Source organism: Physeter macrocephalus, chromosome 15, assembly GCF_002837175.3.
Source record: "Physeter macrocephalus isolate SW-GA chromosome 15, ASM283717v5, whole genome shotgun sequence".
Lineage (NCBI taxonomy): Eukaryota > Metazoa > Chordata > Mammalia > Artiodactyla > Physeteridae > Physeter > Physeter macrocephalus.
In genome coordinates this window covers 73,755,813-73,773,654 of record NC_041228.1, presented here as the reverse complement: position 1 = coordinate 73,773,654, position 17,842 = coordinate 73,755,813, and the positions used below count along the sequence as shown (strand labels likewise).

The 17,842-nt window shown below is 43.3% G+C and overlaps 1 protein-coding gene across 1 annotated transcript in view; it reads right to left on the bottom strand.

Annotated features, from left to right (window-relative positions):
* Positions 1 to 17,842, bottom strand: part of CA8 (carbonic anhydrase 8) — an 84,842-nt gene that overhangs the window by 16,829 nt on the left and 50,171 nt on the right. Inside the window, exons 5-8 of the mRNA XM_024127047.1 lie at positions 14,328 to 14,390; positions 12,285 to 12,333; positions 10,530 to 10,642; positions 1,823 to 1,992 (exon numbers count right to left, since the gene is read on the bottom strand). Of these exons, the coding sequence (XP_023982815.1) occupies positions 1,858 to 1,992; positions 10,530 to 10,642; positions 12,285 to 12,333; positions 14,328 to 14,390 (360 nt within the window). The 3' untranslated portion in view covers positions 1,823 to 1,857. The remainder of the gene's footprint in view (positions 1 to 1,822; positions 1,993 to 10,529; positions 10,643 to 12,284; positions 12,334 to 14,327; positions 14,391 to 17,842) is intronic.

Genomic DNA, 17,842 nt, shown 5'->3' with positions numbered 1-17,842 from the left:
CCCCTCCCTCTTGCGTCTCCCCCCCACCCTCCCTATCCCACCCCTCTAGATGGTCACACAGCACGGAGCTGACCTCCCTGGGCCAGAAGTGTTTGTTTCTCCACTGCCAGCTTCCCCATCTCAGACTCTAGCTTTTATGAGGGCAGAGACGACATCTGTTCTTCTCATCTCTGTATACACAGAACCAGTCACGTAGTAGGTGCTCAATAATGATTTCTGACTGAATATTATTTTAATTCTTTAGCTCATCCATTATAAGGCTCAGCTTAAAGCCCTCTGGGATGTTCTCCACTGTTATCATATATGAATTACTGAAAGCTCCTTCTCATTCCTACCACAGGTGACTTTGCCGGGCCTCCTCATCATCGTCTCCATCATCTACTGGCTGACACAGAAGCTGAGAAGGAACGAAGGACTGGAACACGGTTGGCTGATACAGGACACACATAAGTTCTAAGAAATTTCTAATTTCCCTAACGACATCCACCACTCCAAGTGTTACGGGCCACGATGGAGTCAAAGTAAAATCAACATGTTTCAACCCTTAGGAAGCTTGAAATCTGACACAGGAAATAAGAAATATACGAATAGCTAATTGGAAGAAAAACTGTGACACAAGAGGTACAGTGTAAGGGACAAGGAGAGAATTCCTGCTGAGGACGGTACGCGCGTTGGGCCTGTAGTCGGCTAGGGTTTCAAGGAGCAAAAGGAGAGAGGGGGAAGGACTGGGTGAGCGAAGCACATTCACAGAAGAGAAAAGACAGACTGGCTGGAGTACCGGGTGCATCAATAGAGTGATAACAGAGGGGCAAGAAAAATGGAGAGGGAAACACGTGGACCAAGTGACCACCCTTTAAAATTCCTAGATCAGCTGTCTGGCTCAGGAGACTCTGAGCTCCCCGAGGCCAGAGATTTCTGTTCCTCTGTGACTCCCCGGTCCATGGTACCCTTCACACGGGATGACAGTACATACTCTTAACGGTCCATTAAACAGTCAGAGCTCTGACCTGACTCCTAGGAAACTGTTCTAACAGACGCTTCCCTCTTATGAGAAGCAGTGGTTTCCCAGCAACGCACACGGACCTAGCTACACGCCCTTGGGCAATGTACAAGGTGAAGAAGTAACCCAGTACAGAGGCATTTATGTATATTTTATCTCTTCCATGCTTGTGATGTTTTACTTTGTTAGTCCTGAAGGGTAAGGAATACAAACACTGAATTCGATATATTAAAACACACAGATTAGGTTTTAGTCCATACAGAAACATACTACATTCAGATAATTAGCAAGGGCTTCCTGATCTATCGAATAAAAGCACTTTCACAGGACAAGTATTTTCATTCATGCCAGATCTGCCCTCACCCTACCTACCCTGATAAGCAAGACGACCAAGTCTGCACTGAACACCAAGGGCCACCTTGAGGCTCAACAGGTCTCCCAGTCCATTCCCTTACGCTCCCCCATCAACAGGAGGTGACAGCTGCAGTTTCAAGGGTGCGACAACATAGTAAAGTACCAAAGAGGTACTTGCGTGTCACTGTTCCCCTGCCTCAGGCACCTTCCCTTGTGAAAGCCGATATTAGAGCAAAACTTAGAATGAAAGGCTGCTCTGCTCGAAAACATAAGGACTGTAGATTTCTGTCCAACACGGCATGAAATTTTTACAGGCCACCTGACTTGTAATTAATGGGGCTTGAGAATGTGCCCTAGATTTAAATGAGGTGTGCTGACATCGCAAAATTATGAGGATCATCGTAAGAGTCGCTTTGGTGTGACAGGCTCAGCTGCGCGCCTCGTTTTCCTTGCTTAATCCGAACATACCCAGATGAAGACGCACCGGTTCCTGCTCTCTTCAGCTACTGAAACGCGGCTCTAATGACTCTGTCACTGAGTGGCTGCGTGGGTCTAAAATTGTCTCCCAAAATCCCATCACAGCCTTCCACAAGCTCTGCCCCTTTCGCGTGTGTCCTCAGCCTTCGAAATTCTTCAATCTGAAAATAAAAGCAGAACAAAACAGATTAATCACTTACCGGCTATGAACAAGACTGCAGTTTCATCAATGGCTTAAAATATGCATACATTATAAGAACTTAGAAAGAGACAATTAAAATTAACCTTCAAAGAGAGAAAAAGAACTTCATCCTTCCAGACCTAAGACATTAGACACGACCCCTGCAAGAAGAACGAGACTTGCAGAAGTAAGGATATGAAGGTCTGCAGACAACCCAAACTGCCATGGAAACCTGCTGGATCTGTTTGTACAAAAATGATACACACTTCTCTCAGGAAGCTCTTACGGCCCGCCTGTGACATAATGAGAAAAAGTGAACAAATGAAGCAGTGTTCTGAAATGCTTCCCAAGTATCTCTTTAAGTAATGAATTCTGGTGTCACTGTATGCTAACACTGACCAGATGTTAAATGTATCAGATGGAGGTTTTTTCATCAAAAGACTCTCTTTGATGTTTGTCTAGCCCTCTGGAGAGCACAGGTCCAAAGAGTGCCTCTGATTTTCCAAAAGTTTAAGCCCATCTTCCTCCCTTGGCAAGAGCGATTTTCAAGTTCATCTCCCTTTTCAGGAGGCCTCCCCAGATACCGTGGTTTCCTGTTACACACGAAGAGGTTCCCACAGTCCCACGTGGCCGTTCCCATCAAGTGCACTGCAGTTTCCCTGCCTTGCCGGGTCTGCACCTCCTAAGAGTCCATAGTCTGCCAGACACAACCCTCTGGGAAGTGTCTGAACAACAAGTAAACACGTGATAAGCATTCGCCTGGCTCACTGCCATCTAGCAGTTGACTTACCTCTGTTAAGTCGTGGTCTGTCATTTCATTTAAACGCCCCATAAAATCACATGCCACAGACATTCTTCATTCCTTACACAAAAGGAGAAACTGGGGCCACATGGGTTAGGGAAGTTTCCAGATTAGCCGGGTCTGACAATTCCAAGCCCACCTGCTCCTTTCCCAGCTTCACAGCCACCTCTTCAGAAATTCTGGTCATCAGTAGACCCTACATCCGGCACTAATCCCAGGATGTTGAGCAAGTGTGACCTGAACAGCATCAATCCACCAAAAGTTCACCATCTGTGAATCAGAGGCTTCTGTCTACAAAGGTTCATACAGCACACCCATAGACTTCTCCCAATCATAAGGGGAAAAAAATGCGAGAGATTAACTAATTCAGGGTTCGAATAAAAGTCTAGAAACCCCTAGACTTTAGAGGACCCATGAAACTCCTGAATGACTTGTAAAAATTTACCTGTGTAGTAGTTTCTTAAGAAGAGGTTCCTGACTCCAAAAGAGTTGAAGCTCACAAGATTCAACCCATTCATATATGTGTCGGAAAACAAGAGTTGGGGAAAATTAAATGGCTTGTTAGATCAGAACCCAGGTTAGAAATGTGACTTCTAATGTTCTATTTTCCCCTGTCTTCAAATACTGTTTGATTTCACTAAATGGGATAAGCCTGATGCAACTAGAATTGTCCTGTTTTTTAAAATAACTGCCACATGCTGTATTTATATAGAAGTGCCAGTCAGCTAAGCCATTAGCTGTGTAATCTACATAATGGTCTTCCACTAGACCATCACAGGGTCTTAGAGGGGGGAATATGGCAGCACCCATATTGCTTGCTGCATCTGAAAAATGTCTAGAGCCATGGCAGCATGAGATTCCCCTGCAAAACACATCTCTCTGAAACGCCAATTTTTCTGAAGTAACCACCGCTCGGAACCCTTTAGTCACTTTAAATGGTTTCAAGTACACACTGCGTTATCTCACGTTGAAATGAGACAGAGTGAGAAAGGAACAGAATAATATTCCAGGATAAAAGTCTTCAGCAAAACTCAAACGTCATGGCTGTACAGAGACTATCATTATCACATATATCAGGATGTACGATTTCATCGATTTTTAATGCTACTCTACTTAAACATGGTATTTGTTTTTAGCCAATTTGAAAGAGACAGATGGAGAGGACAGAGCTCCAACACTTCAGAGACAAGTCCTCACCTTCTGAAGGTAGCAGAGCTGAGCAACTCTCCTCTGAACCCGGGTGGCACGCCAGTGGGTCTCAGACATTTACTGCAACCTCCTTATTGCAGGACCCCGATGATTCAGTCAAAGTTCAGCTTTCAAACTGCTTTCTTCGTGAGTGCATTTAAAGGGCTAATTTCTAGGGTCTGAGGTTTGGCGCTCACTAATTTTAGTAGTTTCCGAGGTCCTATGCACATCCTATAATGGACTTATTTTGACTTACAGTTCATATGTCATCATGTTAAAAGAGAAGAAAGAGAAAAATAACACATAAACGTCGGTGTTCTCTTCTTATTCTCTTTCATCACCAGGCGATGACGATACATGAATTAGAGGAACAGAATTCCTTGTGGTAGTAGTCAAATAGAGGGAACAAAGCAAATTGTACTTAAATAGTCCATATATGTGTATATATAATGAGATTTCATATATATATATATATACACATACATATCTCTCCACCTTTCATGTACTGGACCTTGTTGTTTTTTTGTTTGTTTGTTTGTTTTTTGCGGTACGCGGGCCTCTCATTGCTGTGGCCTCTCCCGTCGCGGAGCACAGGCTCCGGACGCGCAGGCTCAGCGGCCACGGCTCACGGGCCCAGCCGCTCCGCGGCACGTGGGATCTTCCCGGACCGGGGCACGAACCCGCGTCCCCTGCATCGGCAGGCGGACTCTCAACCACTGCGCCACCAGGGAAGCCCTGAACCTTGTTGTTTTAGTTTCAGTTTCTTCTACCCCATATCTAACTTTCCTCCTAAAATCACTGCTCTCTCTTCCTGACCTTTCACCCCTAAAACAACCCTCATTCTGTCACTGATCACTCCTTAATCTGTTTTTTTTTTTTTTTTTTTTTTGAGGAAGAGCTTAGGGAAAAGAACTTTCTTTCCCCAGGAACACTGATGTAAACTTTCCTCTCATCCCAATCCCCAGCTCTGGGCTCGGCCACTGTTGTCCCATCATGAGGATAGTTACTGATGAGTCAGTCACACAGATCGAAACTTACTCCAGACGTAGAGACTCCAGAGCTCGTGACTCCGCGGGAAGTGCTCTGTATCACGGAAGATGCTGAAGAAATACACGCAAACTTTCTCGCAAGTCCCTAAAAATAACGCATTTTAAGAAAGGAAAGAGGGAGTCCCCCAGGAGCAAGAGAAAGTCCTAGAGTTACACTGCGTAAGGACAGTAGCCACCAGCCAGCCCCATGTGGCCACCAAGCATTCGAAATGCTGTCAGTCTGAACTGAGATGTACTGGAAATGTAGGATTCGTACACACGAAGTCAGACTTCGTATGAAAATAAGGATGTGAAAAATCTCATCAATGGTCTGTTACACTGATTACACGTTAAATGATATCTTTGATTCCCTGGGTTGAAAGAGACTACCTGAATTAACTTCACCGGTTTATTGGGACTTTTTTTACTGTGGCTACGAGACAATTTTCTCTCCCATCTGCGGCTCACATGGTGTTTCCATCGGACAGGACTGGTCTAGTGCTGCGCAGCACACCGGCCTTCAGGCACTCAGCATTCTGGCCTTAAGACTGCTGACCTCAATCAGCTGGGGACGTAACTGCGGGTAGATGAGAAACAGTGGTTCTCAGAGTGTGCTTCCTGGAATAAGTGCCCCAGACCCACCAAATCAGCAACTCTGGGGTGCGGCCCAGCAGTCTGTGTTTTAACATGCCCTCCCGGGGGGGGTTCTGCTGTACACTCAAATTAGAGAAAACACGGACACAGAAGAAAATGCACAACAAATGTTCCAAATCACTTGGAATCATTTTCAAACATAACCGTGCTGGGGTGCCGCAGCGTCCTGGTCTTCAGGGTTAACGGCCACTCAAATCCCACGTGGAGCATAAGAAAAGCCTGCTCCTCAGAGGGCCAAGACCAGACGGGCTCCCGGACCCCACAGGCCACAGACATCCCGTGCCAGAAGTCGGGCTAGGAAGAGTCCCACTTTTCAATCCATAGGAAGCCTGAAATGGGGAAGGATGAAGAGGAGGCAAGATTGGGAGGAAACAAAATTTAAGATGGCTTTCCAAGTTCTAACAGGCGTACAGCCACACGGTGAAAACCAGTAACAACATCCACATTCCTTCGTTTCACTGGCGTTACTTGAAGTTGAAAGAGAAAGGAATAAACAAAGACAGACACATCTAATTTGGGAAAAGTAGGTAAGTTAAGAAATAGAAACAGATGAGTACGAGGAAAATGCAGAAAAAGTGGGGAGAAGAAAGACAGGAAAATGAGGGTAAAACTGGAGACTCAATTATTGGTGTGTGTGTGTGTATGTGCATGCTCACATATTTGTACATGTGCCATTTTATCCCATTTCCAAACATAACAATCCAGCTGAGGGAATTCCCTGGTGGGCCCGTGGTTAGGACTCTGTGCTTTCACTGCCATGGCCTGGGTTCAATCCCTGGTCGGGGAACTAAGCCTCACAGTGCAGCCAAAAAAAACCCAAAAACAAACAAAAACAAAAAACAATCCAGCTGAAAAAAAAATTTTTTTTCTTTTTTTTACTTCGGCTTCCTAATGCTTTAGACCACTGTTTTATCTTACAGTAATTTAATGGTTACAGATCACCTTTTTAAATGTTTTAAATTACCCTCATCCAAATCCATCCAATTGTGTGGGGTTTTTCCCCTAGCATAGGGTGTGCTAACCAGGAATAACATGAAAAAGTCAACCAATCAGGAGCTTCCAGTCCCAGATGCTAGAATTCTTAGTGCCCAGGAAGATGCAAATGGTCCACGACAGGCTTAGCTGTCAACACCACACTTCAGCCGCTGACTCCTTCTCCTCCCCACCCACCTCCAGCAGCTGTGCATTTCCTAGGAAAGCATCATGATCTAGAGCTTCTTCCTTAATTACGTTGCAAGTGCAGACACTATCATCCTGTGACAGATGACGCATTTCAAGATACAACTGTTTCTACAACAACATCCAGCTGCTTAATTACATGTTACGCCTATAAGAGGACACATTATTTTTTCAATACAAAGTTTTCTATTTCTCAATATAATCAACTTAGTGGCCACTCCACCTGCCATTTGCTATTCCTTTTGTTATTTTCTATATCAATCCTCTGTCTCTCTCCTTCTGCCTCCGTCTCTATATTTCTCTGCTCCTCTTTAAGTACAACAGGATGAGGCTTCCCAATTTTTCTTGGTTTTGATTCTGGAATCACATCCTCTCTCTTGGGTTCCTCTTGTTTTTACTGCCCTCTCTGGACCTTCTCTACTTTGGGCTCTGCTTTCCATGAAATTATATAAGCAGCAACAGTGAAACATTCAAGTCAAGGACAGACTGATTTATATTCTCCTAAAATTATAATTTTTTCCTAAATCACTCTAAATTCCATTTTAATTTACACGTGAGTGTGTGTGTGTGTGTGTGTGTGTGTGTCCATTTCAACATTCCTGCCCTCCGAACAGATGCTATAATGGAGCTCTGTGCTAACAGAACATACATCTTTTTTCTTGAAAAGCCACAGCTAACTGGAAAGTCATCTATTTCCAAGAGCAGTTGGGATTATTCCTTCCAGTGTACGTTCCTTTGGCTCTGGCTCCCTTTGAGGAAGATACAGCTTACTTCCCCATAATTGAGGGGCGTCACTTAGTGAGTCAGGGCTAGACTTTGTCACTGGCCTTACTCAAAGGGACAATACAAAGCAAGGCTCCCCTTGAAGACAGCGAGACTGAAAGGCATGATGTTTTGTCTCTGGATTTTCGCACAGCATACTGGTCGACGTGGAAGTAAAACATCCTCGTCCACATTTACAGACTGTCAGTTAACATTCCCCATACCGTCCTAGCAAGGGAATCCTTAATGGAATTCTAAGTGGAACTGAGAATTTTCTTTTCTGTGGCTCAGCAAGGTTAATTCGAACTGACTTGCAATAAATAGACATTTATTGTGGTTATGGAGAAAAATTTTATTTTTCACTAAAAGATTTGACCTATTTTTAGAAGATTACCTTTAAACTGCTGAACAAAGGTGACAGTAGACCCTGAGCTGCTTCCACTACTTGTGCCAGTCTCCTCTCCTTGTGACTGACGCCAGTTAAAACTTTTACCCTTGGTCCCCTTCTCCTTTCAGCTTACCACTCCGTGGAAACATCTCACTTCAGCTAACAGTTCAGTTAATTGGCAACGATGGTCCTTGTTCATGAATCTTGTTTGCATGATGGCAACTCTGAAAAGAAATGAAGGCTTTCCCCATGGTAGAGGCTCAAGGCAAACTGGCTGGATGGGCTGGGTGTTGACCTGAACACCGAGAGCAGCATTGCGGAAGGGATGGTGGAGGAATAATACTGGAGAAGAGAAGCCAAAGCTCAGCAACAGAGAAGTGTCAAAACCAGGATCCACCAGTGAACACACAAGACCAAGAAACAGGAGTCACGGGTGAGAACCCAGCAGTGGCATCTGGGCACGTGTTTATAGAGCGTAGTTATTTTCTACCTGGGTGGGCAGCACGCATTCTATTTAAATTCTCTGTAGCATTTGTCACTATTAACCTTTCTCCTCCGCATCTTGGAGATACTCTCTCCCGTCCTGGACTCACTCCCTCCTGGCTGTTCCCAAGGCCCTTGGGCAAGTCCCTAGTTCCCTAGGTGGTGCCATCTCCTCTACCTACACTGGGGTTTTGCACTCAGCTGGGCTATCTTGCCTCTTACTCAACTTGAGCTAATCTGATCATCAAATCCATTTCTTCTTCTCGGACATGAAGCTAGAATTCACTTCTCAGCCTCCCCTGCAATCAGGTATGGCCATGTGATTGAGTTCCAGCCAACAGAATGTAAGCATAAATGGTGTTCGCCATTTCTAGGTCTGGCCCTTTAAAAGCAATCCCCCTTTGAGAGCCTCCAGGCTCCTTCCCTTCCTGCTGGCTACATGACCACACCTAAGGACCTAGAAGTGAGGTATTAAAGATGGCAGAGTGTCTTTCAACCCAGTTCCCTGACTGCACAAAGAAAAGCCTTCACTGTGAATCAAAAACACATTTGTTGGATTTGTAAAATGTAAAAACACATTTTACGTGTGTAAAACATAAATTCTTACTGTGATAAGTCACTGAAGTTTTGAGGTATATCTGTTACAGCGGTAACCACCTTTGCTATTAAATTCCAAATCGATATGCCATTAGTCCAAACCTCTACTCTTAACGTTAGACTCAAACTCCTAATTACTTCCCTCTCCTTTACTAGACTAACTCCTAGTATTTTTCAGGAGTTATTCCCTGGACCTCCCAGTCCGGGTTGGGTTTCTGTCCTGTGTGTTTCCAGAGCACCTTACTTATGACACAACATAGTTGTCTAATAATCGTCTGCCTCCACAACTCCATGGCGAACTTTTTAAGAGTAAACACTGGTCTGAGTCTCTGCATCCTCTGTGCCTGGTTGACAGTCAGGAACAGTTTCTTGTAAGAAAAAAACAGATGAATGAATAAATAAAGGAATTGGGGTTTGTCATACTAAAAATACAAAGGCCCAAAGGTGGTGTGATCAAAGTTTCTAAAATAATGAAACAATGAAGATGCTGAATGGGGCACTTTTAAAATTAATCCTTAGAAAAAAGAGAAATAAGAAATTGTTAAAGGTTGAAAGGAGGATTTTAAAGATTTAAGGACAAACAAAAGAAGGCTTTCTTGAGTAGTGAGTAAACTTGAACTTCTTATAAAATGATAGGAGATATAATAAAAGTTTGTAAAAAGTTTCTAAAGGAAACTTGGTTTATTGAGAGGACTGCCCAAGTCTTTTGAGACTGATCATGAAGAACAAGTATAGCCTTCCAGAACACATCCTTAGACAGACCTCTGGGGGATAGGAGACATTTAAAGCTTTTTCTGTAATAATAGCAAAACCATTGTTTAAACACCTTGTAGTGATGTTGCCTCCTGCTCCGCCAGCGAACATCCTAGTGACAGCTCACCTTGGAGCCACACCCACTGTGCATTAGCATTTAGAGCACCTATGCTGTACCCAAGGTGGGTGGCAGGTGAACAAAAATGGGGCTAGAGAACAATTCAGAACTTTTCGGGGCGTTCTTTTTAGCGCCCTCACCCTCTGCATACAGGATTTTCCTGTGCAAGCCAAGAAAGAGCTATTACAAAGCCTGCATGTGACTTACAGAAATAACTGGCATTCTCACTTTACTTCCAAGACCTTTTTTCTCTCCAATGCCTGGGAAAACCCACATGAAGGAATAACTATAATAATCAAAAGTTTGGCTATTTCACTGACTTCTATTTACTCTATAAAAACTGACTTTTAAAATACAGATCATCAATGAGAGCTGGGTTTTCTTCTTCCTTGACCTTTCCATTGCTTTCACTGGTTCAACACATTTAACTTTTATCTGAAAAGATGTGACTAACTGATCCAAAGGGAGCCAAAACGTAAAACAGATGTGTTTCCCTTTTGTAGAGACAACATTTAACATTTAACTCAGAACTTCATTCTGGAAGATTTAAAAGCACTGCACTCACCTGTAGCTGGGATATTGTTAGAGGGTATCGGAATAATATCCAGGTAACACCTTCACTGCAGGGCGGAATAGTGAGAGAGCCTTCGTAGACCCAGTAATCGCGCAGCAGAGGGTCTGTGCCATCACGTGGACATGTCACAGAAAGGCAAGTTAATGAAAAATAATTTGGAAGATTCCAACAATAATTTTCAAAATTACAAACTGTCCAAATAACACTTCTCAGACTGATGTCATTTTTAAACTACAGCCTCACGTTTGTGTTTTAATCTAATCATCATGGAGAAAACAATCAATAAAAAACATGATGAATCCTCTTTCTATTATTTATAGCAGTTTCTCTCAGTGGGTTACTATACATATTTAAATTTGGCTATATAAACTGGCTGTATATAAACTTGATATACTATATTATATACATACACACTTGATATATATACTATATACTATCTATCAAGTTTACTCACTTGAGGAGAAGTGTATCCATTTTTTTTTTTTTTTTTTTTTTACTTTATTGGATGATTTACCTGACTGATTATACCCAATATCTATTGAATGTTTACTACATGTGAAGTGCTCTTCTAAGCATTTTACATTAATTTATTTAACTCTTACAACAGACCAGTGAGATAGGTCCCATTATTACCCGCACGTTTCAGATGGGGAAACTGAATCACAGAGGGTATGTAATATGCCCTCGGTCACTGGGCTAACAACTGCCAGAGACAGGATGAGAACGAAAGCAGTCTGGCTTCAAAGTCTGTGTGTTTAAATTATCTTTTAAAAAATTCAGTTAAAATAAATTTTTGTAAAATACAAAAAAAAAAAAAAAAAAAGGTCAATAATTTGTAACTATTGGGATTTAAAGGGAGAGACTGCTTAAGTTGTTCCCAGGTGTGATTATTTAGAGCTTTTGATTCTTTTAAGAATGTTAAATCATATATCTGATTTTTTTTAAATAAAAATGAGAGACAAGAAAACAAGTCTGTGCATTTAACCATGCTGTTCTAGCTACCTCTATATTGCTTCTTGAATAGCAAAATATTGAAATCACATTATGATAGAATAAAAAAATCATTCTTATAAAATCTTGTAGCCCTGCATTAGAAGAATTTGTGATTAAATATGATGGGTGAGTATTCAACATACGGAAAAAACTGGTTTGTAGCAGTGCAATTAAATGTAGAAAGTAGAAGATACAATGCATTTGGTTTTGTTTGAAACACCAAAAAATTTCACATAATTTAGGCAGAGAAATGTGAAGACCAAAATTTTGTACAAAACAACCTTTATCTACAAACTATATTTTGAGTATTTTATATACGATTCTTACCTGTTCAGGCCTACCTAAATATTTAGAAATAATAGCTAAATAATAATATCACTGCAAAGAGGTTACCTTTTAAAATTAGATAGAAAGTTTATTTCACACCAGAGATTAATAAGAACTGCACTGACCAATCTTACATGTATATCAAGGTTATGTTATTACAGTCGTGCTTTACACAGAGGTAGCAATTTGTATGAATGAAAATCCAAAAAACACCTCTTCATGGATTAATGGAACTAGTGGTAAAGTGTTTATTATTTCAAAAGGTTTACTCCCAGGTTTAGAGCAATCTGAAACTGGTACAAACTACAGAGATTATAAATTGTAAAGAAACTTTATTAACTAATAAGATATAGTTGTGTATGTTCTGAGGAAAACAATGCAGTCATATCCACAGTTAAAATTCATCTTATGCAGATGAATGCTTACCTGGTAATAAAGTGTTAGGATTAAAGCAGGGTATCGTTTTGGACTTCCCCTGAAACAGAAAACAATGTACCCCAGGTTAACATAAAATTTCTAAATTTTAGAATAAGAACATTTATTAGCACTAAAAATCCAGGTTGAAGTCTTTTCTGAACGGCATTAGCAGACCCCACAGAATTGTGTCAAGCTGTCTTCTCACTGGAGCAACAGATCCTCCTACTCTGAGTCCGTAGCTATTTTCTCTGCTGCTGCAGCTCAATCTTCCCTGTAATTCCAGGTGTGAAACTTAAAATCGTCCAGTGTCCATCTGCCCCATGTCAGCTACCTTTCCGGCTCCTGGCGCATCCAGACCAGAGACTTAGGCCTTGGCTCAGGGAATTCTCTTTAGAAATGACTTTCTTCCTGGTACTATGATCTCAATTCCTAACCTTCTTGGCAGGACGGGCTGCCTCCCAAATTCTCGTTTTGCCCCCTTTGGATTTGGTAGCTCAGCTCTAGGTCCTACTCTGGATGCTCTCCTCCTCCAGAGAGGGAGAACTGACACTCAGATGAAAATATTAAATTTCAATATACGTCTATCAAAACTAGATTTAAATTTCAATAAACTATTTGTGCCATCACCAATTCACATTTCTGATCACTATTTTAAATAGTCCCATTTAAAATGTCGGTCCTTAGACAGACAGACCTGTCACGCCAGTTGGATGTCTCTTACAAGATTACTCCACTAATGCAGACATAACAGGGAAGGTTAGTGCATGACCTCTTGGTCTCTTCCTTACTTCTGGGGACTGCTGGACACATTCAAGAATCCAGCTTACTTACCTCCCACCATCCTCCTGTATTCCATAACGACTGATGTCACATTAGCTGAAGCAATAAAGGAAAATTTCTCAACCCATTTCTATTCAACAAATGCCAATGAAAACGTGTCCTTGTCCCCTTTTCACCAGCTTCTGTGACCAGTCTGTGCTTTCCCCTGGCAGCTGGATTCACTCTGAGCCTGCGCTCAGGAGACCTTCTGTAGAGGTTCTTGCCTGGTTCCAGATGCTCTGGGCTTGAGCTAGTGAGTCTAGAGCTAGCGAGACTTTGTTTCCAGACAGATTTTAGGGTTGGCCTCGAGTCTTTGGACCCCTGTGCGGTATCTCCAGCACCCACATGGGACTGACCTTCTCCCTCACAAGGCCACTCAGATTCTACTGACTCAACATGAGCATAAAAGGTACTATTTATAAGAGAACTGGGCTTCCCGGCAATGCTAGGCCGAATCACTACAGGCTCAAATCAACCTAAATCACCTTCTGTGGGATATATCATCTTATGGCTTATATGTACTTGTCTCTTTTTTTCTTTTTACTTAAATTCTTTGAAGTGTGGTTGCCACAATTTTTATTTGTTTCATTTACACTACCTTCCTATAACTAGCGGGCAGAAAGGGGTAACTCAGCTTGGCCTGGGTTGCTCGAATCCTACACAATCCAAAAAAAAACTGTAAAGGCCTGTCTTCAAGACTGGCCCCTGGCTGGCTCCTGGGAGATAATCTCTGAGCCCTTGGAATATGCTGCCTGAGAAGAGTGGCCCTGTGTGCCTGAGGCCTTGGGTCAGGCTGCACCAGTTGGACCAGATAATTATATCCCGACACTGTGATTTATGTTGAAAGCCCGGTTTTGCGCAGGGTTGGGGAGGGCTAGAGTCAGAGTAGCTGAGGTCAGTCCCTCAGGCACTGCCGGCTGGCGTGACTGACCCCCAACAAAATCCCTGGACACCAAGGCCCAGGAAAGCTTCCCTGGTTGGCAATGCTTCACACGTGTTGTGACATCACTGCTAGGAGAATCAGGTGTGTCCCCTATGCGACTCCACGGGGCGGGGCTGTCTGGAAGCTTGTGGCTCGCTTCTCTGGGACTGTAGCCTTCCGCTGGAAGAAACCACAACCAGGAGGATAAGAACTTGGCTGTGAGCCCTTTTAGGGAATCTCCCAGCCTGAAGGTGGGCATGGAAGCCTCTGACACAGCCAGTAGTTTTATTTTCTTTTAAAGAATGACTTACCTTATACTGAATATCCTGGAGGATTTCAGTTACAGCCTTCAGGCCTATGTGTTCTTTTCCAATCTGCAGTGTGTAAAGCATAAACCATAACCATAAAGCTTTTAAATATGTAGCTTCTACTTAAAATAACCAACAGAAGTGAAGTTCAAGTTCACCTGAATGTCAGTCCTGGAGAACAAATGACCTTTTTAATAATAGCTGGGTCAACATCTACTGAAGGCAATTAAAGGTGTAACAGAAGCCAGTACAAGAAAGTATTAGATATGTTCCTAGACATTTCCAAGAATCCATTCTAAATTCACCTTGCTAGGTACAGGTTTATACACTGTGCTATATATATATATATATATATATATATATATATAAAGTCATAATACTGCAGTATAGAAATTTCAAGGATATTTCTGAATTAAAATTATTCATCACATGCCCAAAGCCTTCCATTTTCACCTTGGGCACTTCTAGGTCATTACTATAAAGATTTTATCCGTGTTGAAAAAATTTTATTAACTCAGAAAAATGAGCACATGATTTCAAACGTATTCATTGTCCTGTCACCGAAATCAGGACAACATTTCTTGATCACCACAGGACACAGTTCTATAATCCCCTTTTTATTCTTAAATAAATAAGAATATGCTGTTCGTAGCTTTCTATGTTTTTTTTCCAGGCCCCGTCGAGTGGCTTGTGCAGTCTTAGTTCCCTGATCAGGGACTGAACTCAGGCCATGTCAGTGAAAGCTCTGAGTTCTAACCATTGGACCACCATGGAATTCCCCGTAGCTTTCTCTTTTAAAGCATTATGTATCATTACATTTTTTCAGTGTATAAAATGTTCCAAAGAATTTGAGACTTTAAAAAGAATGTGATGTTAAATATTCTTGACTCTAACTTTAAAAATTGTAAGTGCAATCTGATTTCCATTTGTCAGCCAAGTTTCACCAGTCCATGATAATGGAGGGCAGTCACAGCAGAGACAATTTATAACCTCAAACAATCCTTGTTACAGTTCGCTTTTTCTCTTCCACGTAAATTTTGGAGAATGACCTACAAGGAGCTAGAAGAGCTGTCAACATGTTTATATTTCCTGTTTCTCTCCACGTGATCCAACTGGGAAACAGGCTAGGTGAAAGGGCATCAGAGGAAAGGTGAGACAAGAAACTTACATAACCTAAGATAGGCCAATCAGTTCAAAATAATTGAGACATCATTTTCCAAGTGTTTGCAATTCCTGACATAGGCACTAAAAACAGAAAATGAATTCTCTTAAGTTAAAAAAATGTATGTATATATTGTATGTGCATAAGTGTATACACACACACACACACACACACACACACACACACACACACACACACACATCTTAGGGAAATTCACTCCTGGGTGCAAAAGCCTGGACCTGTAGGCAGACACCTTCGCCCCATCTTCAGGGGAAACAGACCCCTCTGTTGTACTGGTTTAACCACGATGTAGCATTTGGATGATTACACCCACAGGTCGGCTCTGTCTTTACTTCATGCATCTCTTGTCAGAGCTTAACTCTTTGAAGAGTCCACATCTGAACGTTGTAAGGCCACACAATGTAGTGGTCCAGGAGCAAGGTCACTTGCGTTGGATGCTGGGTTCTGACCCTGACTCTCTTTTCAGTCTTGAGCAAGTTTACCTAACCTCTGTGTCCTTCAGCTTCTCCTCCTCTATACGGTGCGGCGGACAAAAGTGATGAGGTTGAAGAGAAGACTCAACCAAACAAAAACCTTAGAACAGGGACTTCCCTGGCGGTCCAGTGGCTAAGACTCCGCGCTCCCAGTGCAGGGGGCCCGGGTTCAATCCCTGGTCAGGGAACTAGATCCCACGTGCCGCAACCAAGAGTCCATATGCCGCAGTTAAAATTCCCGCATGCCACAACTAAGACCCAACGCAGTCAAATCAATCAATCAATCAATCAATATTAAAAAAAACAAACCCTAGAACAGGGCACGGTGCACTGTAATTCAGTGACTATCACCCAGACTACTCTTAATCAGAATGCTACACAGCATTGAATACAGTGCTCACATAAAGCAGCAGTTAATAACTCTTACTGGCTCCTTCTGTCTATAAAGGTTCTTTACCTTATGGGCAAAACTTTATATTTTGCAACCAACTTCAGCTATTGCTCGATCTCTTTCCTTTTTTGTCAAAGTTTTGTCTGAAGGGATTACAGCCACCAAAAAGAAAATATAGATGGATCCTCTGCACACCTCAGCCCCTAAAATCCTACAGCAGTCCAGGTGACAACGCAACGTGGGACCAAGAGTCTGCCAGGAACCCAGGAACTTCTGACCCTCCCTTTGGCCATCTTTCACCGCTGCCCCAAATGCCAGCCCTCTGGTGAGTTTCCTCTTGGACAACCTCAGCCCTGCACAGCCCTGCGCTTTTCCACTTCTAACGCTCATCCGCCCTCATCTTCCACCGCAGCCTCTGAAACTGGATGACTCCACAGCTTTGACAGGCTCCCCGCCACCTCCTCCAGGGGGTCTCTGTGAACCCCTCGGGGCTGCTCAAGGCCACCACCCTCCCAAGCCTTTGGAGCGGACCCTGCGCAGTCTCCCTCCAGACAGGAGTGAGAGCTGTGGCCAGCTCCCAGCCGTTACTTTCAGATGGGTCTTCTACCCCGCAAGCCCAAAGCTGTCCTCCTCCTCTGAGCGGGCTGCCCTCCTCCGATGCTGTCCTGATCTACTTGTCACTTACTGACCCACCGGTCGCTCTCAGGGGTCATTCCCTCCTGCCGTCACTCCGGAGGACTTCAACATCCCCGTGCGTGACCTGTGCCCTCCCTGGCCTGTCTCTTTACCCCTCAGTCCATGCCCACCAGCTCCCTCCCACCTCAGCAAACCAATCCTGAGAACACACCCCGGATTCGTCTTCACTCTGAAAACTGCAACTCCAAACAAAGACCATTGCCTCTGACCACAAGTGCCCATCCGTGCAGCTCTCTCTTCTCTTCTCTCTCTTCCTGTTCACGGATCACAAGGCGTCACGCCCCTCAGGCCCCTCTTGGCTTCATCTCTTTCCCTTCCTGCCTATGCTGAATGACACCTCTTCAACCACTTTCCATCCTCTAATCCCTCTGTCCTCCGAAACCTTATGCTCTGTGATGGATCAAAACAACAATTAACTTGTTAGAGGGACTTCCCTGGTGGTCCAGTGGTTAAGACTCCGCGCTTCCATGGCAGGGAGCACGGGTTCGATCCCTGCTCGGGGAACTAAGATCCCACATGACGCGGGGCACTGCCAAAAAAAAAAGAAAATTGCTAGAGTTCTCTGCTCCTCACCCTGGATGGAGAACAGCCCACGATCCGTTGTCCTGTATCATCTGTGATGTCCAATCTCAAGTGGGTCTCCCACAAGGACTGTCAAGTCTATTGTCATTCCCCTCCTGCGCTACCTCAAAACCCAATCCCACACCGATATTTCCTTTGCTCTATAAATAATTTTGCTTAGGCTTCCCTGGTGGCGCAGTGGTTGAGAGTCCGC